This window comes from Mirounga angustirostris, unplaced genomic scaffold, assembly GCF_029215605.1.
Source record: "Mirounga angustirostris isolate CCGP_5_RB_7025 unplaced genomic scaffold, mMirAng1.0.hap1 SCAF_13, whole genome shotgun sequence".
In the NCBI taxonomy this organism is placed as follows: domain Eukaryota; kingdom Metazoa; phylum Chordata; class Mammalia; order Carnivora; family Phocidae; genus Mirounga; species Mirounga angustirostris.
Window position 1 is genome coordinate 101,602,071 of NW_026991721.1, and position 27,921 is coordinate 101,629,991.

A 27,921-nucleotide genomic window follows, 5' to 3' on the forward strand; every position below is an offset into this window, starting at 1 on the left:
ACTGATTCTCAGGCTTCACCTTTAGAAGCATCTGCATTTTTAACAGGCAGCGCAGTGGGGCCCAACGAGGTGGTCAGTGACCCACACTTTGAGAACCAATGAGATTAGATAAACTCCAAGATCTTTTCCACTTATTTTGCAAATAAACATTCTAGCAAAAAATGTGTGTTGTCAACATAACGATTGTTCAAAGAAAGTTGTCTTAAGTTTTATACACGACCCAAGACAAAATTCTTTAATATGTTGACAGTTACAATTAGAGACAAAATTACTGGAATGTAGGATATTAGGATATGGAAGGAGAAGGCTTGATTCTCAATCTATGTCATAAGAGACAAGACTTTAATAGCAAAATAGAAGAGACAAATCCAGGTGGAAAATCTTTTTTCAGATGTTCAGATTTTAAAGAACTCACTCTGCGTATACCAGGGAGGAATCTGATGGGGACCTGGAAGAAGCTATTTAATTACCCTAACGGACTGCCCCTGTGTAAGGTTAAACACCTGTCAGGCTCTGGGACCCAGGTTTATATAAACTTCAGCCTAAAACTAACAGAACAGGTGTAGGGGAGAGTGTCTTCTAACGCTGACCTGCTTTTTGTTGGGCTAAAGCACTTTTTCTGGCAAGTATCATGTATGTTTGATTAACTTTAACTTTTACTTAAAGCATGTGACCTGAGAGCCACATTTTAGAACTACTATATCCTGAAATGTTTTGCTCTCTGTAAACATGTTTTTAAAAAGCATTGCTTGGGTATAATTGACTGTCTTGTATCAGGGCTTTTTTTTTCATTAAAAGATTTTGTTTATTTAACAGAGAGAGAGAGCACAAGTAGGTGGAGCAACAGACAGAGGGAGAGGGAGAAGTAGGCTTCCCGCTGAGCAGGGAGCCTGATGTGGGGCTCGATCCCGGGACCCTGGGATCATGATCTGAACCCAAGGCAGACGCTTAACAGACTGAGCCACCCAGGCCCCCCTCCCCTTTTTTGACTTAAGTTGCATAGTGGTGTTTCATTTGTTGCTTAAGTGTACTGAAGTTTTGAAAAGCGGGTCTTTTTTTTTCTTTGAAAATATTAAAAACTGACTAGTTGAGGAATTGGTGCTCCTGGCTGTTTTGTTATTTGATAGTATCGATGCGCTTATTTCGTTCATGAAGGACTAGCAAACGATTTCTACTTTAAACGTAAGGTCTATAAAACTTCCCAATGGCAATTACATGTTGCTAACCAGTGTGACCCTGTTTCTATTTTAATTTATTCTCGCTTCCTTTTAATGGTTGCAGACCTCCTTTCTCTTGAATCATGAGGGATGAAATTGCAACAGCAGTTTTCTTTGTCACAAGACTGGTGAAAAAACATGACAAATTGAGTAAACAGCAAGTAAAAGACTTCGCAGAAAAGCTGATGACGATCTTGTTTGAAACCTACAGAAGTCACTGGCACTCTGACTTCCCTTCCAAAGGGCAAGCCTTCAGGTGAGAGGCGGTGTGTAGGACGGCAAAGGGAAGGAAGTCACAAGCGAGTGATCGCCATTGGCAAGGATTCTGTCGGCAGAGTCTGAGTAACATAAGTTTTATGGGCTCAAGCTGATTTGAACGTGGGCTTGAAAGAAAGATTCAGCAGGCGGCAGTGCGTAGTTGAAACCTATGTAGCTTAAATGATAGTTGAAGGCTTATAGGGCAAACTCCCTTATGTGAGGTGGATTAAGCAGAGAACATTCGTCACACTAATTGTGTGGCTTAGTGATGCAACTCACATTCTGAGTAGCTGTGTAAAAAGTCGATGGTTCTACCCATAGAACGTGGAGGGCGGGGACGGGGCAGGGGTCGCGGGTGAGGGGGGAGCTGTGTGTATTGGAGCCGTTTGCCCATCACATGATTCTTCTACTAAGGCACCTGTCACCCCATCTCTGTTTCCCTTTCCTTGCTTTTTAAAGGTGTATCAGGATAAATAATATTCAGAATAAAGATCCCATTCTAGAAAGGGCTTGTGCTGAAAGTAAAGTGGATTTTTCTCTCCTGGGACTTCCAAAGGAGATGACCCTATGGGTAGATCCCTTTGAAGTGTGCTGTAGGTGAGTAATCTCATGGGAGGGGGCGTGCCTGTGACCCCCGGAAACCTTGGTTACATAGTCAGTTCTGTACACCTTTGTGAGAGATGATGCGCCACAGCCCTGCGTTAGTGGTTAGCAGGCCGAGGGCCTTGGCCCGTTAAGGTTTCGGATGCAAACTTGATTCGCGCAAACTTCCATTAGGAGCGGATGGCCTGGAAGCACAAAGACTTTACATAGTATTTGAAATCTGACTTTAATCCCTGCACTTCATTGCCAACCGTAGATAATAACGTCTAAGGATTATAGGCAGTATCAAAGGGCAGAGAAGTTGCAATGCAGTCCTTTAGCTGAACTGAAAGAAACTAGTTCTTGTCTTTTTCTGAAAAATTCACCGAGAGCGCTTAGAGAATAACCCCCATTAATTACCACCCTGTGGTAGCTGAAGGTCACAGCGTCTCTTAACTTGCTTTGCCGTCAAACCATTTCCATTTGTTTAAAATAACTTTTTGCAGATTAGTGAGTGGTCTGTAGAAAAGAGTAGAGATAAAAACAACTTGTGAAATTTTGAATCCCTAACGAATACTTTATTTTCTTTTCCCACTTAGGTATGGTGAGAAAAATCACCCATTTACAATCGCTTCTTTTAAAGGCAGGTGGGAGCAACGGGAGCTTTCCCAACGGATCAGCTGTGCCGTTAATAGAGCCACTTTAGACCACTCCTCTGGCGTTTCCTCCGATGAAGAAAGTTGTAACAAAGAACCTCAGATCATTCCTAAAGTGAGCAATCCAAAGAGTATTTACCAGGTGAAGTGTGTTCCAGTTCTTCTCTATGCTTCCCCCCATTCTAATTCTAAAAAGAATTTATTCACTGTAAAAGTGGAAAACAGAAAAAACTGTAAAGATTAAAATCACAATAACAATTTGGAAAAGTTTTTTCTTCTATATGTAGTTTCTCTACTTGGCTGAGTGCTCAGGAGCTACAGTCTTCTGTAATACTGTTTTTCTGTGTAGTATTTGAACACAAGTTTCCTTTCATCCAAATTCCTTCCTGATTAAATATTAAAATTAGTGGGCTTTCTTGCCAGCAGAAAATAACATACCATTTGTAGAAAATCTGGAATACTAAGAAATGATCAAAGGTCTGTAATCCCACCACAAGAACAGTTTTTCTAAAAATAATGAAATATATTTTAGCCACAACTCCTAGAAAGATATGTATATTTATATGTTGGAAATAAGTTTCATGAAACAATACTCATCCTTACTTGGCATAATGCCCTCCATATTTTCTATTAAATTAAATTGATTCCAACCACCTAAATGGATTTCATGACCCAGAAATAGTGGCAACCCTCAATGTGAAAAACACTGATCTAGACTCTCTATTGATACGGTTATGTATATACTTGTTTGTATGTTTTTTGAAATTAATCCTTTATGCATGTTAAGACAATTTAAATACTTACTTTTTCCCTTGTAATTTATTTAATCTATTACTGGCAATCATCTAGATTTTCACATTGTTGTGATATAAAAAAAGCTGATAACTTGTAGAGATGACTGAATTTTAAGTTATTTCTGGAGACTTGATCCTCAGACTTGGAATTACTGGGTGATAGGATATGGCCAAAGTACCGTCTAGGGAGGTTTTATTTATTTGTACTCTAACCAGCTCCATGTGAAAGTGTCTGTTTTATCATTTTTGCTAAAATTGGTTATTCTCATTTAAAAATAATTTGCTAAAGATACTGTTATAGACTATTAATTTAAGCATTAAAGAAACCCAACTCTCCACATGCCCAAATGTTTTGGGTACTTACTGTCTTATGAATTTTTTCTTTACCCATTTACCATTTGAGGTCTTAATATATTATTAGTACAGGTTCTTCAAAGGTTAGAAATATTTTAACCCCTTTTCATATTACTGGCAAATATTTATTCTGGTAGTTTGGAAACTAAACTCTACAGTTTATTATATAGTTCTCCATGTATAAAAGTTTAAAACCATGTAATGACATATATACCTTTAATCTATTCTTAGGCTTAGAAAGATTTTCTTCCATCTAGGGATCAGATCTACAGTCAGCCATACACTTGTAGAACAATATCTTTTCAGAGTGTGGTCTGCAAAACATCTGTATTGGTCATTTGGGATGTTGAAAATGGATATTTCTAGACCTCAGCCCTAGAGGTTACGATTAGACAGTTTTGGGTTAAGCCAGTGAGGGGAGGGGTGGGTAGAAGAGAACCCAAGAATATACACAAATTTGAAGATGTGTTTTTAAGTATTTTAGTTGGATTAAAGATTTAATTTTGTTAAAAGGTATGACATGACTTTATTACCCCCCCCCCATGCTAGACAATTTTCCAAGGATCATCATCTGCTTTGATTTCTATTCATTTGTACTCTCTATGCTTTTTAAAGGCTTAGCTTCTGAGTTATGGGTTTGTGTTTAGTATTTCGGTCTAGCTTATTACTTTAGAGATGATCTTCATACCTTTTTTATTTTTTTTTTCCAGGTTGAAAACTTGGAACAGCCCTTTCAATCTTGGTTCCATGTCTCCCGCAAAAAGAATATGGCAGATGGCCGCATGGGCCTCCTAGGGAACACTTATCATGCACTGCATAAAAATCCCAAGGGTCCGAGGCCTGCTCCTGTCCCCCGGGTGGACAGGTACCACTGGGTCAACATGAACCGATAATGCAGTGGCTGGGCACTCGGTGGGATGGAGCTCAGAGGAGCTGCTTCATTTTCTTTAAAACAAAAGGGAGTTTAAGGTTGAGAGGCCCATGAAACAGAAAAAGTAATCCCATCAGGGACTAGGGTGGCATAATGGTGAATCCTCTCACACAGATCATGACTATGTTCTTAGCTGTACTTTTTAACTCTTACTTAATTTTATGTGAAGTTTTATGTAACACTAATGAATGTATTCAGTAAGGTAATAGAATGAAGATATTGACCTGTGATAAGATTCAATGAATTATGAAAAGTAACAGTTTAAATAAACATACTATGTTTTTAATACCTTTTCTAGTTCAGTGTTTTTGCAAGAAAGCTTCGAAAGTTTGTGTTTCTTCATTAGCCATTAAGGCAGGTAGACCTTCACCTGGGGAAGTGTGATCCCCATGATACGGTCTCCTGGCCACACTCTGTTACCCATCATTGCTGCTCTATTTCACAAGGCCGCTAGGAGTTTGTTTTAAAATTACTCTTTAAGATACAAAATTCCCTTGTTTGTGTGTCTTTTAAAAATTTTGATCTATTTCTAAACCTCTTAATAGACTTAATTATGACTTATTTTATAAGTGACACCTGTCCATTATAAGGATTCAAGCTAATGGAATTAAAATTAAAAACTTAAAAAAAAAATTAAGCTAAGCAAAAAAATGTACCACCAAGAAAAAAATCCCTACCATCCATCCAGAAACTATCATTATTAACATTAAATGGTGACCATTTTTACAGTCATGCTATATATGTATACAGATGTAAGAACTGATACACAATTTAATAAGAAAAACCATATGATAGGAGCTAAACAAGTAACTAAAATTAAAAATTAAATTCAAGTATCTTAGCAAAACAAAGATACCTAAGGTGAAATATTCATAAATTTTTCTACCACAAAGTATTTTATTCCCTGAAAGATTTCCCTGGAGTTAAACACTAGGAATCTGGAAACTTATCTTTAAAACTTTGTTTTTCAATTTTATACAGTAGTATTTGTTGCTATGCAAGCTGCAGAAATAAGCATTCTTAATTTTTTCCCCCAAGGACCAGTTAAGTGAGTATTAAAATCTTAGGTCATGCTTTCTTTCTCTTACAATTTCATAGATCTCACATGAAACTGTCTTTGGCACGATACTGTGGAGAAATTGGAGACCAGTTTGATTTCCCCAAATCCCCGCCACTCACACCAACATGAGTTTTACTTTCTTAGGTGACTTCCTTTGCCTGCCAGTCTGAAAACCTTTTCTTTATACTGGAAGTCTTTGTCCATGTGTCAGTCATTCTACCAGTTTCCTCCAAAATATTGTGTTCCTTTCTGATCTGCAGATTTTATTTTTCTAGAGCAATCTACAGTATTTTAATACTTTATCGGTCCATCCATTTTAGGGATACCAACTCTCCAGATGCTGGATCATTTCTTTGTTTGTCATAACTATTTATCTGATTGCTTTAGTATCTTTCATTTTTTTAAACCATGATTATCTTAAGTCTTCTGCCAGTTTTATTCTCAGTCCTGTTTAGTCTTCGTTTCTTACCTGTTTCTTAGTGCCATAATGATGTTATTTTGGATTTCAATGAGCAACTCTCTGTAGGAGTTATTCCCATGTATAGTGTGACTAGAAAGTGAAAACTGTATAAAATAGTTACTATATGTAAAAACAAAATACTTAGATGTGATAGAAGAATGGGTTTCTAAGAACCTTTGCACAGAGGATTTTATTAACACTTGTCTCTTGAAGTGTGTGAGGTTTTTTGTTTTTGTTTTTTTAAACCAAAAAACAAAACTACTTCCAGCCAACAGAGAGGATAAATCTGTGGCATGTATATTACCACTTCTGTGATCCATGCCATGATGGACCTCACTAATGAGTCACCATATTCTTATTTGGGTGCACGGATGACATCAAAATTCTGTGCACACAGTACCAGACATAACCATTAAAATGAATTGTTCCAAGTGGGGACTCAAAAAGAAATCAATTCCACCACGATTGATGATTGGCCCAGAGGGAGCCATCCATGAGCTTTAGAGCCCTGTGTAATTTTTTAAAGCTTCCCATGTGGCCCTGAGACAAGGGTATAGGGGAAAATTTAATGAACTATATATTTCTTGCTTTGATTAAAAGTGATCAATACAGTTGAAAAACCCCCAAATAAATGAATACTGTGTCTATTAGAATATAAGTATAATAACCAAATTAGATCTTCCTAATCTGGATTTTGAAATTTTCTATGAGTATGTACCACTTTTTTTCTTTAAAAAATTAAACTTTTTGAGAGAGCTATTGATTCACATGCTTTTAAAAGGTAGACCCTGTGTACCCTTTACCTAGTTTTCACCAGTGGTAACATTTTGCAAAACGATACTATAATATTACAAAGAGATACTGACACGATGCAGTTGGGATACAGAACATTTCCATCGTCCCCTTTTATGGCCACACCCACTTCCTCCCGCTCCCAGCCCTTCCTCAACCCCCTGACAACCACTAAATTCTTATCCCCCATTTCTGTAATTTTGCCGTCTCCAGAATGTTATAAATGGAATCCTACTATAGGCTACCTTTTGGGATTGGCTTTTTTTTTCACTAAAGCCTAGTTCTCCAGAGATTCATCCAGATTGTTGCACGAAGCTGTATTTTGTTCCTTATACGGCTGAGTAGTCTTCCGTGGAACAGATATACCACAATTTGTTTAACCATTTGTATGTTGAAGAATGACAACTGGGTTGTTTCTAGTTTGAGGGATGATGAATAAAACTGCTATAAACATTCATATATACACAATGTGTGAGCATAAATTTTTATTTCTCTGGGATAAATGCCTAAGAGAGTAATTGCTGGGTCATATGGTAGTTGCATGTTTAGTTTTTTAAGAAACTGCCAGACTGTCTTACAGAGTGCTGTACCATTTCATATTGCCACAAGCAATGCATGAGTGATCTCCTTTCCCCATGTTTGTGCCAGACTTTGGGGTTCTGGATTTATCCTTTTTTTCTTTCAGGACTAGAAAAATGTAGTGCCTCTTCTCCTAGTTTCTATGGCTTCTAATGAGAAATCTGCTGTGATTCACATTTTTAACTCTATAGCTGTCTTTTTTTTTTTTTTTTCTGGCTGCTTTCAAGATTTTTTTCTTTGCTTTTAGTTTTTGGAAGTTTAATTATGATGTGTCTTGGTGTGGATTTTTTTTTTAATTTATTTATCCTACTTGGGATTCATTCAGCTCCTTGAATCTGTAGATTTGCTTCTTTCCAAATGTGGGGAGTTTTCAGCCATTCTTTCTTTGAGTACTTGTATAGCCTGCCCTCTTTGTCTTCTCCTCCTGAGAGTCTGACGACTTGAATGCTAGGTCATTTGTTATAGTGTCCCAGGTCCCTGCGGCTCTACACATTCATTTCTTCTGTCTTTTCCCCACTCTGCTGTTCAGATTTGGTAATTTCTATCATTCTGTCTAAAATCCACTGACTTTCCCCATCTCTGTCCCTTCTATTTTACTGTTGAGCCCATTGAGTGAACTTTTTATTTTGGCTTTTATATTTTTCGGTTCTAAAATGTTCATTGGATTTTTTTGTCTTCTCTTTCTTCTTCTGTGACTTTATGGTTTTTTTTTTCTTGAGATTTCCCATTTTTTCATTTATCTCAAGCATGTCCATAATTGTTGAAGCATTTTTGTGATGGCTTCTTTAAATTTTTTCCTATAACTCTAATATCTTTGTCATCTCGGTGTTGGCACCTGTTTATTGCCTTTTTTCACGCAGTTTTTTTAAATCTTTCTGGTTCTTACTATGATAAATGATTTTTGCCTGAAACCTGTACATTTTGTGACATTATAAGACTTGGGGTCCTATTTAAACTTTGTTTTAGCTGATTTCCTTTGACACCATTCCACTGGTGGTGGGAGAGGGGAGCGGGGGTGGGGGGGGGTGGGGTGGTGCTGCCTTGTTTCTGCCTGGCGGTAGCTAAAAGTCCAGGTTCCCCACTTGCTCTCCACCGCTACCTAAGGAAGGGGTTGCTCGTACCTGCTGGGCAGGTATGGGAGTTCAAGCTCCTCATGTGGCTTGCAGGAACACTTTGCTGAGGTTGGCCTCATTGCCGACGGGCAGTGGGAGAAGTCCTGACTCTCCACGTGGCCTTTGCTGATACCACTCGAGCGGGGAGGTGGTAGGGAGGGGACTCTACTACCATATGTTGGTAGATGTCCGGATTCCCCATGTGGTCTGCCCTGACACTGAAGAGGAGGGGGATTTGTAACTGCCTTGCAGGGATGAAAAGATGAAGATTCCTAGCTCTCTGCATGGTCTTCTCTGACGACATCCCAGGAGGAGGTTGGGATGCCTAATTATATAGCCTGGCAAGGTGGAAGTTTAGACTTCTCACTCAACTTTTGCTGATGTGGGTGGAGCCAGGGTTGTTGTTGTTTTTCTTCCTGTGATGCTTGGCTGGAGTAAAGCAGTTACTGTTTAAAGGTTTTCTGTCTTGCTATGCTGTCCCACCCCACTTTTTAAGATTTATTTATTTGACAGAGAGAGTTGGGGGGAAGGGGCAGAGGGAGAGAATCTCAAGTAGATGCCCTGCTGAGTGCAGAGCCCTATGCAGGGCTCAATCTCAATGACCCTGTGATCATGACCTGAGCTGAAATCAAGAGCTGGTTGCTTAACTGACTGAGCCACCCAGGTGCCACCAAGCTGCCCTTTTCTCAGTCCTTTTGCTAGAGAGTGTGCTTTAGGGGAGCTTTTTGGTTCTGTGCCCATTGGTGTTTATGGATTGCTGTTTTTTTCATTTCCAAGTCTAGAATACATGAGGGAATAAGAGAATATCTGGAATTACCACCACTTCCTGCCTTGGGTATTGAGGTCCTTGGCTTGTCTATTCTCTTCTCTACTTTCAGAATCTCCTTGTTTTAACACATAATGTCCAAGAATTTTAGTTCTACTTGATGGAAGGAGTAGGGAAAGGTATGCCTACTCCATTTCCTGGAAGCAGAAGCCTGTGTACCACTTTTGAAATAAAAGAATAATTTTAAAAACAATTTTAAACAGAAACAGCAATAACAGCACAAAATGCAGCAGAAAAGAGATCATGATCTCTGCCTTGTAATCTGTGGCATTTCCATTAAAGAGCATGTGCTTACCAAAAGCCTGCAGCTGTTAGTATATTAATAATGGGATCAGATGGAAGGCTCAAGAAGTTAGCCAGGAAGCTAATGGGATCATGTTTTGGCAGGTGCCTCACTCAGCCGAGAATGAGGGATACAGAAGAAAGATCTTTAACTTCTGCATGACTTTTTCTTTGCCACCTCTTGGCCTAATGACTCTAAATAGTCTTGTGTGTCTGGCTTAATTAATTTCACTCTGCTTTTTGGGAAATGCATCTCATAATTTATGTGAATAGCTAAAGTTCTTGAGGATACACACTCAGTATTTATCATATCTAACTAAGATTTACCTTCTTCTAAAAGTACTGGAGACGTCTTTAATCTTATGAAGTTACTCTGCTTTGATTTGGGGGGTGTTCTTTGTTTATGAATTCCCAGTTCATGGAAGAGACAGGAGAATGGGTATCTCATAGTCCATTCTTAGGGCAACTACATTTTATTGGTATCTGTGCTAGGAAGGGAGCAGAGAGTTTTAATTGAGCTAGTAACTAATGAAACAGTTTTAAGGCTGACAAATTTGGTACTTACTTTACCTGTTGGCTAGTGTTTTAAACTGAGTGATTATTTAAGATGATGAAGTGGTCAACCTCTAGCAGCAAAGAAATGAGGACTCAGCATCTGCGTAAGATGGCAGTGTAGTGAATTGAATCTGAGATCTCCTCATGGCTGGATTTAAAACTCTTTGTTAAATCTGAATTGTAAATCTTTTTGTCTTCACAGTCGTCCAGTGTTTTTAGTTATAATTTATTTCCCCTAAAGTAATTGAGCATTAGTATTTTGGTTGGATTTAGAGTGAAATCCTCAGTTGAGTATGGACATCTCATCATTATGACAAAAGATGCATAGTGCTAAAACTTTTGAATATGATGTGGATACTGAATTCGCTAGTTACCATTCATCATCCACACACATAATGTTTGTCAAGTTTTCTTGACTAGTCTTTCTTTGTTGCTTTGCTTGAAAGACTCAATAACAATTGTTATGTAAAAAAGAAAAATTCCTTCTGCTACTCATCTTGGAGTATAATACAGAGAATTATCCATGTGAGAAGCAGCTTGAATTGCTGGCATTGGGTTTGTCATTTGAGCCGGCTTTTGATTTGAAGTTTGTATTTGAAGAAAAATGTTTTGGCTTCCATTGAATTCATGAGATGGTTGTGTCTCTCCTGATCAGCACTCAAACTTGTTTCAGATGACTGTTTATTTCTCTGAAGTGTTCCAACCAGAGCTTCCACAGGGAATTCTGTGCAGGCCACATGGCCTGTATCTTATTGCCAGATCTCTAAATTCTCATTCCAGATCACCAAATATTGTGCAAATATATCTAACTACTTTGTGTGATTCAGTAGCAGACAATTTCAGATAAGTTAATCAGCCTGATAAATGACAATATATGCAAATTTACATTTCTAGAAAGAGGTTCAGTCAGTATCTCTAAATAATGAATATTTTAATAAAATATGTGATCTAATGATTTCTTAGTCCCATTGTATGCATGTTATCCTCTGTGCCAAATATTAACCTCTGTTATATATCTACCCAAGGTTGAGGTATACATTTATGTGATTGACACATCAATGTTACAGGTATTTAAAAAATTCTCTTATTAACCTTATTAGATATCATATTTCCATATTTAACATCTTTTAAACTGCAGACTGAAATGAGATCACCATTTTCTTTCTAGATCAAAAAATGAAGCAGAAAAAGAAATATTATATGTAGTTATTTTCATAAAAAGGCAATCTACAGAATGAGGGAAAATAGTTGCAGAATAAAGAATTCCTACAAATCAATTAAATTGGGAATCCAATGAAAAATCGGCAAATACTTGACTGGCACTTCTCAAGAGAAGACACTCAAATGTGTATAAACACATGGACGGTGCCCAGTTTCAGAGGCCATCAGGAACGTGCAAGTTAAAACCACGTACCCAGAAGAATGCATAAAATAAAAAAGATGGAACATTCTAAGTGTTGATAAAAATGGAGAGTGACCAGAACCCTTACTCCCTTCTGGTGGCAGTCTATATTCATACAATCACTTTGGAAGTCCCGTTGATAGTATCTGCTAAGGAGAGAACTATCCACCCATTAAGACCCAGAATTTCCAGTTCTAAGTAATATCTATTTGGTACAGCCACATATAGTCACTAAAAGGTGCACAAGACTATTTGTAATAACCCCAAACTAGAAAATACCCACAGGCACTAATATTAGTAGTGGAAAGAATAAATGTTGATATATCCACACAATGGAATGTTTTATAGCAAAGACAATCAGCAAACTACAACTACATGCAACAATATGTATACACCTTACAAACATGATGCTCAACAAAAGGAATGATAAAGTAATTCATAATTTATGATTCTGTTTATGTGAAGTTCATGAATAAACAAAAACAGTTGATGATGTCTGAAGTCAGGATAGTGGTTATTCTCGGGGGGCCAATGACCGGAAGGAGGGGACATGGGGGACTTCTGGGAGACTGGTGATGTTGTCTTTCTTGATGTTGGTTACATGGAAATGTTCACTTTGGATGATTTGTGAGGAGTGCATTTATGATACGTGCACTTTTAAAAGCTGTGTTATATTTTAATAAAGTTTTAAAGGTAGTTTTCACCCCAGACATGGGTGATAACTTTTCATAAAGTGGACTGGGGCCCAGGGCTGAAGTCAGTGTTCAGTTATTTCTCCGGGGTGCTAGCTGGTGATCTTGACCTTGACATGCAACGTCACATCTCTGCATGAGAAAAATGAAGGTTTTTGGGGTTTTTCTCTTTGCTAATTATACATATACCTTACAAAATATTAGTGTCGGTCATTTGGAACCAAAATATTTGTTGGTTTTTAAAAATATAACTTTTTTTTTTTTAAGTAGGCTACATGGCCAACATGGGGCTTGAACTCCCGGCCCTGAGATCAAGAATTACACGCTCTACTGACTAAGCCAGCCAGGTGCCCCTAAAGATATAACATTTTAATGCTTATGATAAAAAACAAACAACCCTTTATACAACAGCAGCAGGTATCATAATGAAAGAAACCCTGAATGAGAAGGCAAGGGCCCCAGTTCTAGTTACTTCTTGCCCTCTTCCAGCTGGGTGGACGGGGGCTAGTCTGAGTCTCAGTTCCCACTCTCTGGGATTAATTAATGCTTTACCTGCCTGAAGGCAGAGAGATTAAACTGTGATCTCTTCCTTTCTAACTCTGAGATCTAAGATCTACCATCTCCCGTACTGGGAAAACTCTTAAATAAAGTGACAGATGATGTAGCTTTTCTTGCCACCATTGATTTCCAATCCTTTGTTCTGCTGACATGTTCAATTACAAACGTGACTCCAAACACATGATAAAGTGCTTCAAGGTGTATAGTGAAGGACAGTCTTAATGCTGTGGATCATAAGGGCATCTCACCTTCTCTTCGTCCCCATGCTGATCTCTTGCTTTTCTTGGGATCTGCTGTTCTGCCGGGAGGAGGGATTTTAGAAAATGTTCCATACTGGTGAAGAGGAGAAGATCCGTGTTTCTCTTTCTATACTGTGGAGAGTGTGGAGGACAGAGTTAATACCTTTGCTCCCATTTCTCTTAAGTACTCCTGGATCTTCTTAGACTGGACCTGAGCAGAGTACATACAATTCTGTCTTTGAAATAAAAGCAAGACCTCTCCATAGATGGTGGTTGACAGAGGACTAGCGTTCCAGCTCCACAGCAACCTCTGTCTTGGGCAAGTTTTTAACACTTCTAAGCATCAGTTTTTTCTTTTCTTTTTTTTAAGGATTTTTTATTTTATTTTATTGAGAGAGACAGAGAGCATGAGAGAGAGGAGGGTCAGAGAGAGAAGCAGACCCCCCGCTGAGCAGGGAGCCCGATGTGGGACTTGATCCTGGGACTCCAGGATCATGACCTGAGCCGAAGGCAGTCGCTTAACCAACTGAGCCACCCAGGCACCCCCTAAGCATCAGTTTTTTCATCTGTAAGTTAGGAATAAAAGTAGCATCTAGCTTATAAGGGCATAGGGCAGATTAAATGAGATGATGCATGTAGAACTCCCAGCAGAAGACCTGGCACATGGCAAGTAAGTAATAAATGTTTCCTCTGACCTGCCTTGTAGTTACCTCTGGTAGACTGGAATATTTCAGTATATAAGAGCATCAGGGTCCTTACAAACCTGTTCATTAATATGGTAAATATACTGAAAGCCTCCTTACGAGCCTGGCATGGGGGTTACCTCAGGAAACAAAGCAGACAAACATCTCTGACCTCATGGAGCTGATGTTCTATCAGGGAAGAAAAGTAATAAACAAGCCTAAGTGAGTAAATTATGTAGTATATTAGGAAGTCATATAGGAGAAAGAAAAGTAGAGCAGAGTAAGGAAAAGCTGATGAACAGGAGAAAAGAGGGTTGCGAATGAGATGGGCGAGTCAGAGCAGGCCTCAGGGAGGAGGTGACATTTCAACAAAGACATGGAGGAGGTAAGGGAGTTGTGCATGCTCTAACTCCTTAGCCCGGGGTTTCTCAATCTCAGCACCACTTACATTCTGGGGTGGGTAGTATTTTGTTGTGGGGGCTGTCCTACACACTGTGGGCTGTTTAGTGGCATCCCTGGCTTCTATCCATTAGTTAACAGTAGCAGCCCTCTCCAAGGCATAGGATAATCAAAAATGTCTGCAGACATTGCCACATGTCCTGTGGGAGATAAAATTGCTCCTGGTTGAGAACCATTGCCGTTGCAGGCAGAGGGGAGTGCAGCGGGTGTGTCTGAAGACCAGCAAGGAGGAAAGCATGGTTGGAGATGAGTGACCAAGGGGAAGAGTGGCAGGTGAAGGGGTGGGAGACAAGGGGACTTGGCTTCCTTGGCTTTGACTCTAAGTGAGATGAGGAGCCACAGCAGGAGTTTGAACTGATCCATTTTCATTTGACAAGGATCACTGTGACCATTGTGCTGAGAACAGACTGAGGAGAGGCAAGGTTGGAATTGGGGACCAGTTAGTAAGTATTACAGGAATCCAGGTGGGATGATGCGCACTCGCACCAGGCTTTGAGCACTGTAGGCAATGAGACGTGGTCATATTATGGATCTATTCTGAAAATAGAGCAATAGGATTTCCTGATGGATTGGTTATGGGGTGTTTGCAACAGAGAGGTTTCCAGGAAGATTTTGGCTTGAAAAAACAGAAGAAACAGTTGCCATCAACTGAGATGGGGAAGGTTTCGAGTAGAGGAGGTTTGGACAGAGGATGGTTGGGGCATGTTGAGTTCGAGATGCTTCTTAGACCTACAAATGGAGGTGGCTATAAGCGGTTGAGGACATGGGTTCAGTTAGAGAGTTGGTGGGGCTGGAGATAAAAATTTGAGGGTCCTTGACATACGGATAGGGTTTAAGCTAGTAGATGGGATGAGATCCCCAAGGGGAGCGGATATAGCCAGAGAAAAGAAGAGGACAAGACTGAACGCTGGCCCTCCTACACAAAGAGGCCTGGGAGAAGAGGTGGGATCAGCAAAGGAGACTGTGAAGGAATAGCCAAACAGGTAGGAGAAAACCAGAGGATGCTGGTGTCCTGGGAGCCAAGTAAAGACTGTACTGAGGAGGAGGAAGTGAGTGGATGTGTCCGATGCCTCTGTCAGAGGAGGAGAGAGAACTGAGCATTCCCTGGGGTCTGTGGGAGCTGGGGTGTGACTGATTCTGGGGTCTGGATGGCCACCATCACCATCACCGTCACCATCACTATGACCATCAATGATCACAAAATAAATCTCTGACTTGGTAACTAATGGGGATCTGATCATAGAGAGGTGTTTATGGAAATTTACTTAGGAGATCTAGAATCTGATCCCAGATCTGCCACTACAAATAGCTTCATGACTTGGGGCAAATAGTTTATTCTCTCCTTAAATACAAAATGTGACTAAAAATATGTATGCTACCAAAAACAATACACATGCTTACCTATTCTACAGGATTGCTGGTAGGATCAAATGAGACAATATGTACATAAAACTGCTTTGAAAGGTATAAAGTTTTATATAACTAATGAGAGAGAAGGTGCTCTTGTTTGTAACTCAAGAATGAATTGATCTTTAATGGAGGATGACAATTTTAAGATCACACATGTTTTTAATAGTTAAAAAGCTGGATGATAGTATTCTCATAAAGGCACTTTAAATAACACAATATTAAGAATATCCTTGTCAGGAATGGGAGAAGATATTTGCAAATGACATATCAGATAAAGGGCTAGTATCCAAAATCTATAAAGAACTCATCAAACTCAACACCCAAAGAACAAAGAATCCAATCAAGAAATGGGCAGAAGACATGAACAGACATTTTTCCAAAGAAGACATCCAAATGGCCAACAGACACATGAAAAAGTGCTCAATATCGCTCTGCATCAGGGAAATCCAAATCAAAACCTCAATGAGATACCACCTCACACCAGTCAGAATGGCTAAAATTAACAAGTCAGGAAACGACAGGTGTTGGCAGGGATGCAAGCTGGTGCAGCCACTCTGGAAAACAGTATGGAGGTTCCTCAAAAAGTTGAAAATAGAGCTACCCTATGATCCAGCAATTGCACTACTGGGTATTTACCCCAAAGATACAAAAGTAGGGATCCGAAAGGGTACGTGCACCCCGATGTTTATAGCAGCAATGTCCACAATAGCCAAACTGTGGAAAGAGCCAAGATGTCCATCGACAGATGAATGGATAAAGAAGAAGTGGTATATATATACAATGGAATATTATGCAGCCATCAAAAGGAATGAGATCTTGCCATTTGCAACGACGTGGATGGAACTGGAGGGTCTTATGCTGAGCGAAATAAGTCAAACAGAGAAAGACATGTATCATATGACCTCACTGATATGAGGAATTCTTAATCGCAGGAAACAAACTGAGGGTTGCTGGAGTGGGGGGTGGGGTGGGAGGGATGGGGTGACTGGGTGATAGACACTGGGGAGGGTATGTGCTCTGGTAAGCACTGTGAATTGTGCAAGACTATTGAATCTCAGATCTGTACCTCTGAAACAAATAATGCAATATATGTTAAGAAAAAAAAAAGAAGAAGAAGAAGGTAGCAGGAGGGGAAGAATGAAGGGGGGGAAATCGGAGGGGTAGACGAACCATGAGTGAGGACAGACTCTGAAAAACAAACAGGGTTCTAGAGGGGAGGGGGGTGGGAGGATGGGTTAGCCTGGTGATGGGTATTGAGGAGGGCACATTCTGCATGGAGCACTGGGTGTTATGCACAAACAATGAATCATGGAACACTACATCTAAAACTAAAGATGTAATCTATGGGGATTAACATAACAATAAAAAATTAAAAAAAAAAAAAAGAATATCCTTTTCAGGCTTGCACAGAAAACAACACACTGCAGTTCGGTAAATAGGCTACCACCGGGGCATCTAAATTTAATTACTGAGTCACAGTGAGTTTTATAGATGGAATTCTGCAAATTGATATGTTAGTGAGACATGAGTTAAGTAACTACGGAGCCCCATTTGTAATCCCCATAACTCAAAGAGCCGGGTACCCACTGTCTGCCTTGTAGAATACAGGATTAAAAAATATATTGTCATATGTGGTTTGAGAAGCAGGCTGAGTGTCAAGGCAGTGTGCCACCTGGGGAAGCCAGAAATATCTGAACAGGTCAGACACTGAGGCACTGACTCTGTGAAGAAGTCAACTTTTAACGGACATATGCTACACCAGTTAAAATTGGTTACCTCTTCCGATGACTCAGGCTCCAAGCAAGACTCACACTTCCTTTCAAGGAGTAAAAAGAGAAGATCTCTTCCTCTTTCAGAGATGGGCTGCTCGTCCCGCAGAGTAGCGCTTATGCTCTGGTCAAGCTTACTGTCCCAGGAGATCGCAGACACCCGCAGTGTGGTTGAGAATGCTTCCCCAAAATAAGCCCGAAGGCCCTGGTCAAGGAAACGGCGGGGGGGCCAGATCAGTTCCATTCTAGGTAACTGCTATTAAAGCTTCAAAATTATAGTTGAAAGAAAAATGGGGCTTGGTATGGATCATCTTTACTTGCCCTTACCACGGGTTATGACTGTCATTTCCAATTCTGGTGAGGCTTATGTATCGACAAGGGAGTAAGCCCAGAAAGCTGGGATGCCTTTCTTATAGGAAGACCACTTCTCTCTGATTCCTACAGAGGGGTGCATGCATTTTGTTATATGCTGCCACAGGAAATTTGATCAGGAAAACCTTCTTCCTGGCCAGGCAGTAGGAACCAGAGGCCAACAATGGGACCTAAGTAGCTTTGAAATATTGCACAGCTTAAAGAATTTGTTATTCTGGGAGCGAAGCTAAGCGCCCCATGCATTTTATAAATACCTTGTAAAATGACCTCAGAAAGGCAGGGTTTGCATCCTGGCGGAAGTCCTCGGTGGCGATGTGGGCCAGGCAGTGGATCAGCAGCAGAATGAAACTCCCCGCAGACGCCAAAGACTCTCTCCCAACAAACAGTGTGTTTTCAGTGCTCTGAGTAGAGGAGATACCCAAACACAGAGATGTCAACCTCAGGGAATGTTTCCACTACCTTTTTCTCTTCCTAGTTTTATGTGGTTTAAAATAACTTTTGGAATCATAAAGTCAGAGACTCCCTGGGGTTAATGGAAATTTACAGAAGGAAAGATTCAGATGTAGAGGGATAAAGTATTGCTTTAGTTCAACTCCCTGAATAAATCATGTTCCCCACTGTTCCTCCAGTTTTTGCTACCCCCGTGGTACAGAAAATAAACTACTAGAAATTCAGAGCGAAGTTACTCATGCATCTCTGTTTTTTTGTTGATGTCCTCCAATCACCGTTTCCTTAAGTAGTGGTTCTCAAACTGTATCTGCGGATAAAAATCACAAGGGAGTGATTCTATTCTTGGGGCCCATCCCAGAATTCTGGTTCTGTGGGCTGCTTTAGGGGAGTCCTTGGCATTTCCATGTTTACCAAACTTCCCCGGTGGTTGACCCATGAGGTCCAAGGACCACAGTCTGAGAATCGGTGCCTTATAGGGCTCTCTGACTTTGTCTTTCATATCTTTATTGTAATCAGGTTCTTAAATATTCTGTCTTGTCTAATTGATTTGAAATAACTCTCTTGTTCAGGCAATAGGTTGGCATGGAAAAGCATTAGGTAATTTCGAGCCAGATAGTCTGAGATCTGTCCCTGGAATGAGCTCTGGGTAGCGACACAGAACAGTGGTTAAAAAGGAGGTTGAATTTAGAACTTGAGTTTAAACTCTTGCTAACACTGTGATCTTAGGAAAGTCACTTGGTCTCAATGGGCCTCAATCTCCTACTTCATAAAATGGAGACAGCAAGAACACCCACCCCCTAGGGTTGGGTTGTTATAAACTGTAAATGATATAGCACGTGTAAGGTGCATGGCCAAGTGCCTGACACACAGTACTCAATGAATCCTGAGTTGGCTTCCCTGTCAGTAAAATGGGATTAAATTCTTGCCTACTTCATAGATTTCTTTGAGGATCAAGTGAAAGGATGCTTGGAGGGTGCAACGAAAGAGTAATTTTTGGTCTTATGACATCCCCTAAAAACCAACTAGTCAAGTGCGAACGGCTTCCTAGTCCTCTAGGATTGGTTAGCAGTGCCCCTCTCAAATCACTGTTTACCAATGAACTGTTCTCAGTGTTTAAGGTCTGTGTACACTGGCTTTGGGCTGTCACCAAGGCACTGCCAATCCTACATATTTGAGGAACTGCAAGGACAGGAACAATTTCAATCCCTTTCTGCAGAAAGATGCTGATTGTGCAGGATCTGCTGAAGCTGGAACCATGACTCTTACGGGAAACACCAGTCTGGAACCATCGACTTTGATGACAGAGATTCAGTAAGGGGCACAAAGCCATTATGATTCTCCTGGCCAGGACATATTCATTTCACTAATTGGAGAAAGCTTTTACATGGTGACATTTATTATGCCTTACTAAATGACTTATTACCAAGGGGGATAAAGAATGTCAGGACTTAGAGAAAAATGTTTTATAACATTTGGTCTTTTTGCTCCTTTTGAGACCCTAGAATTTTACAAACCCTCATCTGGAACTGAATTTGTATCACCTGATAGAAGAAGGAGCCTTGGAAGGCATTGTCTGAAGCATCCATCGCAGGAAGACGAGAAGCAATCTGCAGGGTGATTTCAGGAGCCTGAAAAGAATAAGAAACAAATAAAACCCAAACCAAGACCCATCTTCTTGCTAAACAATTCTCATGTGGCTCAGCTACACAGCACCAACCAAATTAATGGGAAGTAAATGCATTGGAACAGGATAAGAAGATTCAGCATACATTACAGGGAAGTGCAAAGAGTATTTATGTGTTTAATATTTATGCTAATTACAAGAATTAATTTATTACTTTTTTAAATAGAGTGTGGCAGTCAGGCATGGGGGCTCTCGAGCATGATGGCTGGGTCCTCACCCCACTCTACCCTTTCGGTTGTGGAATCTTGGGTAAGTTAACTCAATCACTTTGTATTTTCCCACCTCACTTTTAAAATGAGAAAAAAAAATAGATATAGGAGCCTGGGAAGATGGCAGAGGAGGAGGATCCTAAGCTCATCTCGTCCCATTGATACACTTAGATCAAAGCCACATCAGTGTAACTAATCCAGAAAATGACCCGAAGACTGGTAGAACAGAGTCTTCACAGTTAATCACAGAGAGGAGACCACATTGAAAAGGGTAGGAGAGCTGGAGATGTGGTTGGGAACCAAACCCCCCAGCAAGAGGAGGAGATAACCACACGTATCAGTTTGACTGCAGCCACAGCAATGGGCGGGGAGCAGACATCTGGTCTGACTGCTGATCCCGCCTACCGACAAAAACCTCATAAGGGGCTGTATAAGGAGAGAGTCTTGTAGTTCAGGGTCACTGCAACCCCAACAGAAGGACTGGGGGCAGACATCTTGTCTGACTATAGGCCCCACCAACAAACGAAAGTCTCTCAGGGAACAACACAGGGAAAGCAACCTGTAGTTCAATGTGACTGCAGTGCTAGTGAATGAGCTGGGGGCACGCATCTGGTCTGATGCAACCACAAGCCCAGGGTAGCCCCAGACAGGCCCCTTAACAGCATAGGGACCAAACCCTGCCCACAACAGGCAATGTGGGCCATTACAGCTGACTGGACTGAAGTCGATGTGTCTCAGGACAGCAGTAGGGTACACACAACATACATAGGAGACACCCCTGGCACATCTGGTCTGGTGAACAGGGGCCACTGTACCATAGGGCACTATTGGGCCTCTTCTTCATATGGCTGCTACTTTCTTTTTATTTTTTTCCAGTAATATCTTCTTAAGATATAATTTCTTTTTTTTCTTTTTTCCCCCAAGTGTTTATTTAAATTCCAGTTAGTTAATGTACAGTGTAATATTAGTTTCAGGTGTAGAATTTAGTGATTCATCATTTACATACAACACCCGGTGCTCATCACAAGTGCCCTCCTCAGTGCCCATCACCTATTTCACCCATCCCCCCACTCACCTCCCCTCCAGTAACCATCAGTTTGTTCCCCATATTTAAGACTGTTTCTTGGTTTGCCTCTTTTTCCCCCCCATGTTCATTTGTTTTGTTCTTAAATTCCACATGTGAGTGAAATCATACAGTGTTTGTCTTTCTCTGACTTATTTTGCTTAGCATAATACTCTTTAGCTCCATCCATGTCATTGTAAATGGCAAGATCTCATTCTTTTTTATGGCTGAGTAATATTCCATCGTGTGTGTATGTGTGATGTATACACCACACACACACATCTTCTTTATTAATTCATCAGTTGATGGACATTTGGGCTCTTTATATAATTTGGCTATTGTTGATAGTGCTGCTATAAACATTGGTGTACATGTATCTCTTCAAATTAGTATTTTTGTACCCTTTGGGTAAATACCTAGTAGTGCAATTGCTGGATCCTAGGGTAGTTCTATTTTTAACTTTTTGAGAAATCTCCATACTGTTTTCTCAAGTGGCTGCACCAGTTTGCGTTCCCACCAACACTACACCAGGGTTCCCCTTTCTCCACATCCTCACCAACACCTGTTGTTTCCTGTGTTAATTTTAGCCATTCTGTCCAGGTGTGAGATGATATCTCATTGTGGTTTTGATTTGCATTTCCCTGATGATGAGCGATGTTGAACATCTTTTCATGTCTGTTGGCCATCTGGATTTCATCTTTGGAGAAATGACTATTCATGTCTTCTGCTGACTTTTAACTGCATTATTTGTTTTTTGGGGGTTGAGTTTTATAAGTTCTTTGTATATTTTAGATACTAACCCTTTGTCAGATACATCATTTGCCAATATCTTCTTCCATTCCATAGGTTGCCTTTTAGTTTTGTTGATTGTTTCCTTCACTGTGCAGAAGCTTTTTATTTTGATCAAGTCCCAGTAGTTTATTTTTGCTTTTGTTTTCCTTGCCTCAGGAGACATATCTAGTAAGAAGTTGCTATGGCTGATGTCAGAGAGGTTACTATTTGTGTTTTTTTTTTTTTTTTTTACTATTTGTGTTTTCCTCTCAGATTTTGATGTTTTCCTGCCTCACATTTAGGTCTTTCATCTGTTTTGAATTTATATTTGTGAATGGCATAAGAAAGTGGTCCAATTTTATTCTTTTGCATGTTGTTGTCCAGTTTTCCCAAACCATCTGTTGAAGAGACTGTCCTTTTTCCACTGGATACTCTCTCCTGCTTTGTCAAAGGTTAGTTGACCATATAGTTGTGGATTAATTTCTTGGTTTTCTCTTCTGTTCCATTGATTTATGCATCTGTTTTTGTGCCAGTACCATCCTGTCTTGATCACTACAGCTTTGAAATATAACTTGAAGTCTGGAGTTGTGATGTCTCTAGCTTTGCTTTGCTTTTTCAAGATTTCTTTGGCTATTTGGGGTCTTTTGTGGTCCCATACAAATTTTAGGATTGCTTGTTCTAGCTCTGTGATAAATGCTGGTGGTATTTTGATAGGAGTTGCATTAATTGCTGGCCACTACTTTCAAGACCAGGAGACTTAGCTGACTTTCCTAGTACATAGAAACAAACACAGAGTTAGACAAGATGAGGAGACAAAGGAATATGTCCCAAATGAAACAACAGGACAAAATCATAGCAAAGAGCTCAATGAAATGAAGGTAAGCAATATGCCTGATAGAGAATTCAAAGTAATGGTCATAAAGATACTTACTGGTCCTGAGAAAGGAGGGCAGGATCTCAGGGAGATCTTCAACAAAGAGATAGAAAATATAAAAAAAGAACTAATCAGAGATGAAGAGCTCAATAGCTGAAATTAAAAATACACTGGAGGGAATTAACAGCAGATTAAAGGATACAGAAGAACAGATAAATGAGTTGGAGGACAGTAATGGAAAGCAACCAAGCTGAACAGGACAAAAAAGAATAATAATAATAAATGAGAGTAGGTTAAAGGAACTCAGCAACACTATCAAGTGTAATAACATTCCCATTACACAGATCCCAGAAGGAAAAGAGAGATCAGGGGGCAGAAAACTTATTAGAAGAAATAACTTCCCCAATCTGGGGAAGGAAACAGACATCCAGATCCAGGAGGCACAGAGAGCACCCACCAAAATCAATCCAAGGAGGTCCACACCAAGACATATAATAATTAAAGTAGTAGGAAGTAGTGATAAAGAGAATTTTAAAAGCATCAAGAGAAAAGAAAATAGTTACATACAAGGGAAACCTCATAAGGCTATCAGCTGATTTTTCAGCAGAACTTTGCAGGCCAGAAGACAGTGGCATGATGTATTCAAAATGCTGAAAGAGAAAAAAAAAACTGCAACCAAGAATACTCTATCCAGCAAGGCTATAATTCAGATTAGAAGGAGAGATAAAGAGTTTCCCAGAAAAATAAAAGTAAAAGGAGTTCATCACCACTAAACCAGCCTTATGGGAAACATTAAAGGTAATTCTTTAAGTGGAAAGAAAAGGCTGTAATCAGGTGTAATAAAATTAGGAAAGGAAAAAAAATTCATAAGTAAATAGAAACATAATAAAAGTAGATTAATCATTTATAAAACAGGTACAGAATTTAAATCACAAAAGCAGTAAAATCAATTATATCTATAAAAACCAGTCAAGGAATTCCCAAAATAAAAGGATGTAAAGTATGGCATCAAATAAATAAAATGTTGGGGAGGGGATTAAAATTTTAGTGCTTTTATTTTTATTTTTTTAAGGATTTTATTTATTTATATGACAGAGAGAGAAAGAGAGAGCACAAGTAAGCAGAGCAGCAGGCAGAGGGAGGGGGGAGGAGCAGGCTTCCCAGTGAGCAGTGAGCCAATGCAGCTGGATCCCAGGACGCTGGGATCATGACCTGAGCCGAAGGCAGATGCTTAACTGACTGAGCAACCCAGGTGCCCAAATTTTAGTGCTTTTAGAATGGGTTCAAACTTAAGTGAACATCAACTTAATATAGACTGCTATATACATAGGACGTTATCTATCAACCTAATGGTAACCACAAGTCAAAAACCTGTAATAGGCAAAAAATGAAGAGAAAAGGAATCCAAGCATATCACTAAGGAAAGAGAGTAAATGAAGAAAGGAATGGAGAACTACAAAACAATCGTTAAAAACACATAACAAAATGGCAAAAGTACATACTTATCAATAATTTCTTCATTTGGAGGTTCTGGCAGGGAAATGCAGCTACTCGTATACCCTCAATAATTACTTTGAATGTAAATGGACTAATTACACCAATCAAGATGTGGGGTGTCTGAATGGATAAAAAAGCAAGACCCATCTATATGCTGCCTACGAGAGACTCATTTTAACCTAAAGACACAGATTGAAAGTGAAGGTATGGTTAAACATTTATCACGCAAATGGAAGTTAAAAGAAAGCTGCAGTATCAATAATGGACAAAACAGACTTTAAAACAAAAACTGTAACAAGAGACAAAAAAGAATACTACCTAATGATAAAGGGAACAATTCAACAAGGAGATATAAGAAATAACAGCTGATTGTAATAAATTGTAAATATTTATGCACTCAACATGGGAGCACCCAAATATATAAAGCAACTATTAAGAGACATAAAGGAAGAAATCAATAGTAATACAATAATAGTAGGGACTTTACCACCCCCCTTACATCAATGGGTAGATCATCTAGACAGAAAATCAACAAGGAAACAGTGGCTTTGAATGACACATTGGACCAGATAGATCGAACAGATACATTCAGAACATTTCATCCAAAAACAGAATATATATTCTTTTCAAGAGCAAATGGAACATTCTCCAGAATAGACCACATGTTAGGACACATTAAAAAAGACTGAAATCATATCATGAATATTTTCTAACCACAATGGAATGAAACTAGAAATCAATCACAAGAAAAAATCCAGAAAGAACACAAATACATGGAGGTTAAATAACATGCTGCTAAACAATAAATGGGTCAACCAACACATCAAAGATGAAATAAAAAAATATATGGAGACAAATGAAAATGAAAACACAATGGTCCCAAATCTTTGGGACGCAGCAATAGCTGTTGTAAGACGGAGGAGCATAGCAATATAGGCCTAACTCAGGAAGCAAGAAGAATCTCAAATAAACAACCTAACCTTACAACAAAAGGAGCTTGAAAAAGAAAAACAAACAAAGCCCAAAAGCCAGTAGAAGTAAGGAAATAATAAATATTAGAGTAGAAGTAAATAAAATAGGGACTAAAAAAACAATTAGAACAGATCAATGAAACTGGGAGCTGGTTCTTTGAAAAGATTAACAAAATTCAAAATTGATAAACCTTTAGCCAGATTCATAAAGACAGAGAGAGGGAGAGGACTCAAATAAATAAAATCAGAAATGAATGATCCTGGACAAATAACAACCAACACCACAGAAATACAAAGGATTATAAGAAAATATTATGAAAAATTATATGCCCACAAATTGGACAACCTAGAAGAAATGGATAAATTCCTAATAACATATGACCTTCCAAAACTGCATCAGGAAGAAATAGAAAATTTTGACAGACTAATTACTAGCAATAAGATCAAATCAGTAATTAAAAAAAACAGAAACAAAAACAGAAACAAAATCTCCCAGCAAACAAAAGTCCAGGACCAGACGGCTTCCCAGGTGAATTCTACTGAACATTTAAAGAAGAGTTAATATCTATTCTCAAGCTATTCCAAAAGACAAAAGAGGAAGGAAAGCTTCCAAACTCATTCTAGGAGGCCAGCATTATCCTGATACCTATACCAGATAAAGACACTACAAGCCCCCCAAAACTATATGCCAATATCTCTGATGAACATAGATGCAAAAATCCCCAACAAAATATTAGCAAACCGAATCCAACAATACATTAAAAAAATCACTCACCACAATCAAGTGGGATTTATTCCAGGGGTGCAAGTGTGATTCAATATTCACAAATCAATCAACAGGATACATCACATTAACAAGAGAAAGGATAAAAACCATATGATCATCTCAATAGATGCAGAAAAAGCATTTGGCAAAATACAACATTCATTCATGATAAAAATCTTCAACAAAGTAGATAAGAGGAAATATAATAAAGGCCATATGTGAAAAACCCATAGCTAACTAACATCATTGTATGGTGTTAAAACCGGGAGCTTTTCCTGTAAGATCAGGAATTAGACAAGGATGTCCACTCTCACCACTTTTATTAAACATAGCACTGGAAATCCTAGCCACAGCAGTCAGACAAGAAAGAGAAGTAAAAGGCATCCCAATTGGTAAGGAAGAAGTAAAACTTTCACTATTTGTAGGTGACATGATACCATATATGGAAAACCCTAAAAACTCCACCAAAAAACTACTAGAACTGATATACGAATTCAGTAAAGTCACAGGATACAAAGTTAATATTTAGTGTTGCATTTCTATAACTAATAATGAAGTAGCAGAAAGAGAAATTAAGAAAACAGTCCCTATAATTGCACCAAAAATAGTAAAATACCTAGGAATAGACTTAACCAAGGAGGTGAAAGACCTGTACTCTGAAAACTATAAAACACTGATGAAGGAAGGGAAGCCTGGGTGGCTCAGTCGTTAAGTGTCTGCCTTTGGCTCAGGTCATGATCCCAGGGTCCTAGGATCAAGTCTTGCATCGGGCTCCTTGCTCATCGAGGAGCCAGCTTTTCCCTCTGCCTGCCACTACCCTTGCTTGTGCTCTCTCTCTGTGTCTCTCTCTGACAAATAAATAAAATCTTTAAAACACTGATGAAGAAAATTGAAGATGACACAAACAAATGGAAAGATATTCCATGCTCATGGATTGGAAGAACAAATATTGTTAAAGTGTCCATACTATCCAAAGCAATCTACAGATTTAATGCAATCTTGGTCAAAATACCAATAGTATTTTTCACAGAGCTACCACAAATAATCCTAAAATGTCTATGGGACCACAAGAAACTTCAAATAGCCAAGCAATCTTGAGAAAGAAAAACAAAGCTGGAAGTATCACAATTCCAGATTTCAAGATATACTATAAGCTATAGTAATCAAAACAGTATGGTCTTGGCACAAAAAGAGACCCATAGATCAATGGAAATGAATAGAGAGTCCAGAAATAACCCATGCTTTTACGGTCAATTAATCTATGACAAAGGAGATAAGAATATACAATGGGACAAAAATGGTCTCTTCCACAAATGGTGTTGGGAAAACTGAACAACTACAAGTATAAGAATGAAACTGGACCACTTTCTTACACCATACACTTAAATAAACTCAAAATGCACTAAAGATCTAAATGTGAAACCTGAAACCATAAAATTCCTAGAAGAAAACATAGGCAGTAATTTCTTTGATGTTGGCCATAGAAACACTTTTCTAGATATGTCTCCTAGGGCAAGAGAAACAAAAGTAAAATTAAACTATTGGGACTACACAAAAGTAAAAAGCTTTTGCACAGTGAAGGAATCCATCAACA

At 39.2% G+C, this 27,921-nt stretch overlaps 2 protein-coding genes across 3 annotated transcripts in view; one reads left to right on the forward strand and one right to left on the reverse strand.

Annotated features, from left to right (window-relative positions):
- The first annotated feature begins 1,263 nt into the window (after positions 1-1,263).
- On the forward strand, positions 1,264-5,227 carry BTG4 (BTG anti-proliferation factor 4). Its single transcript, XM_045895077.2, has 4 exons — positions 1,264-1,473; positions 1,935-2,072; positions 2,657-2,855; positions 4,572-5,227. The coding sequence occupies exons 1-4, from the start codon at positions 1,301-1,303 to the stop codon at positions 4,752-4,754; spliced, it is 693 nt and encodes a 230-aa protein (XP_045751033.1). The 5' UTR covers positions 1,264-1,300; the 3' UTR covers positions 4,755-5,227.
- The window catches only part of LOC123857827 (uncharacterized), a 36,353-nt gene continuing 11,037 nt past the window's right edge, over positions 2,606-27,921 (reverse strand). Inside the window, exons 9-13 of one of the 2 annotated variants that reach the window (XM_045895076.3) lie at positions 20,034-20,120; positions 18,297-18,443; positions 17,678-17,875; positions 13,359-13,481; positions 2,606-2,823 (exon numbers count right to left, since the gene is read on the reverse strand). In XM_045895076.3, the coding sequence (XP_045751032.1) occupies positions 2,818-2,823; positions 13,359-13,481; positions 17,678-17,875; positions 18,297-18,443; positions 20,034-20,120 (561 nt within the window). In that variant the 3' untranslated portion in view covers positions 2,606-2,817. Of the gene's footprint in view, positions 2,824-10,900; positions 12,685-13,358; positions 13,482-17,677; positions 17,876-18,296; positions 18,444-20,033; positions 20,121-27,921 lie in introns of those variants that run through there. The other variant, XM_045895075.3, reaches the window with a different exon arrangement.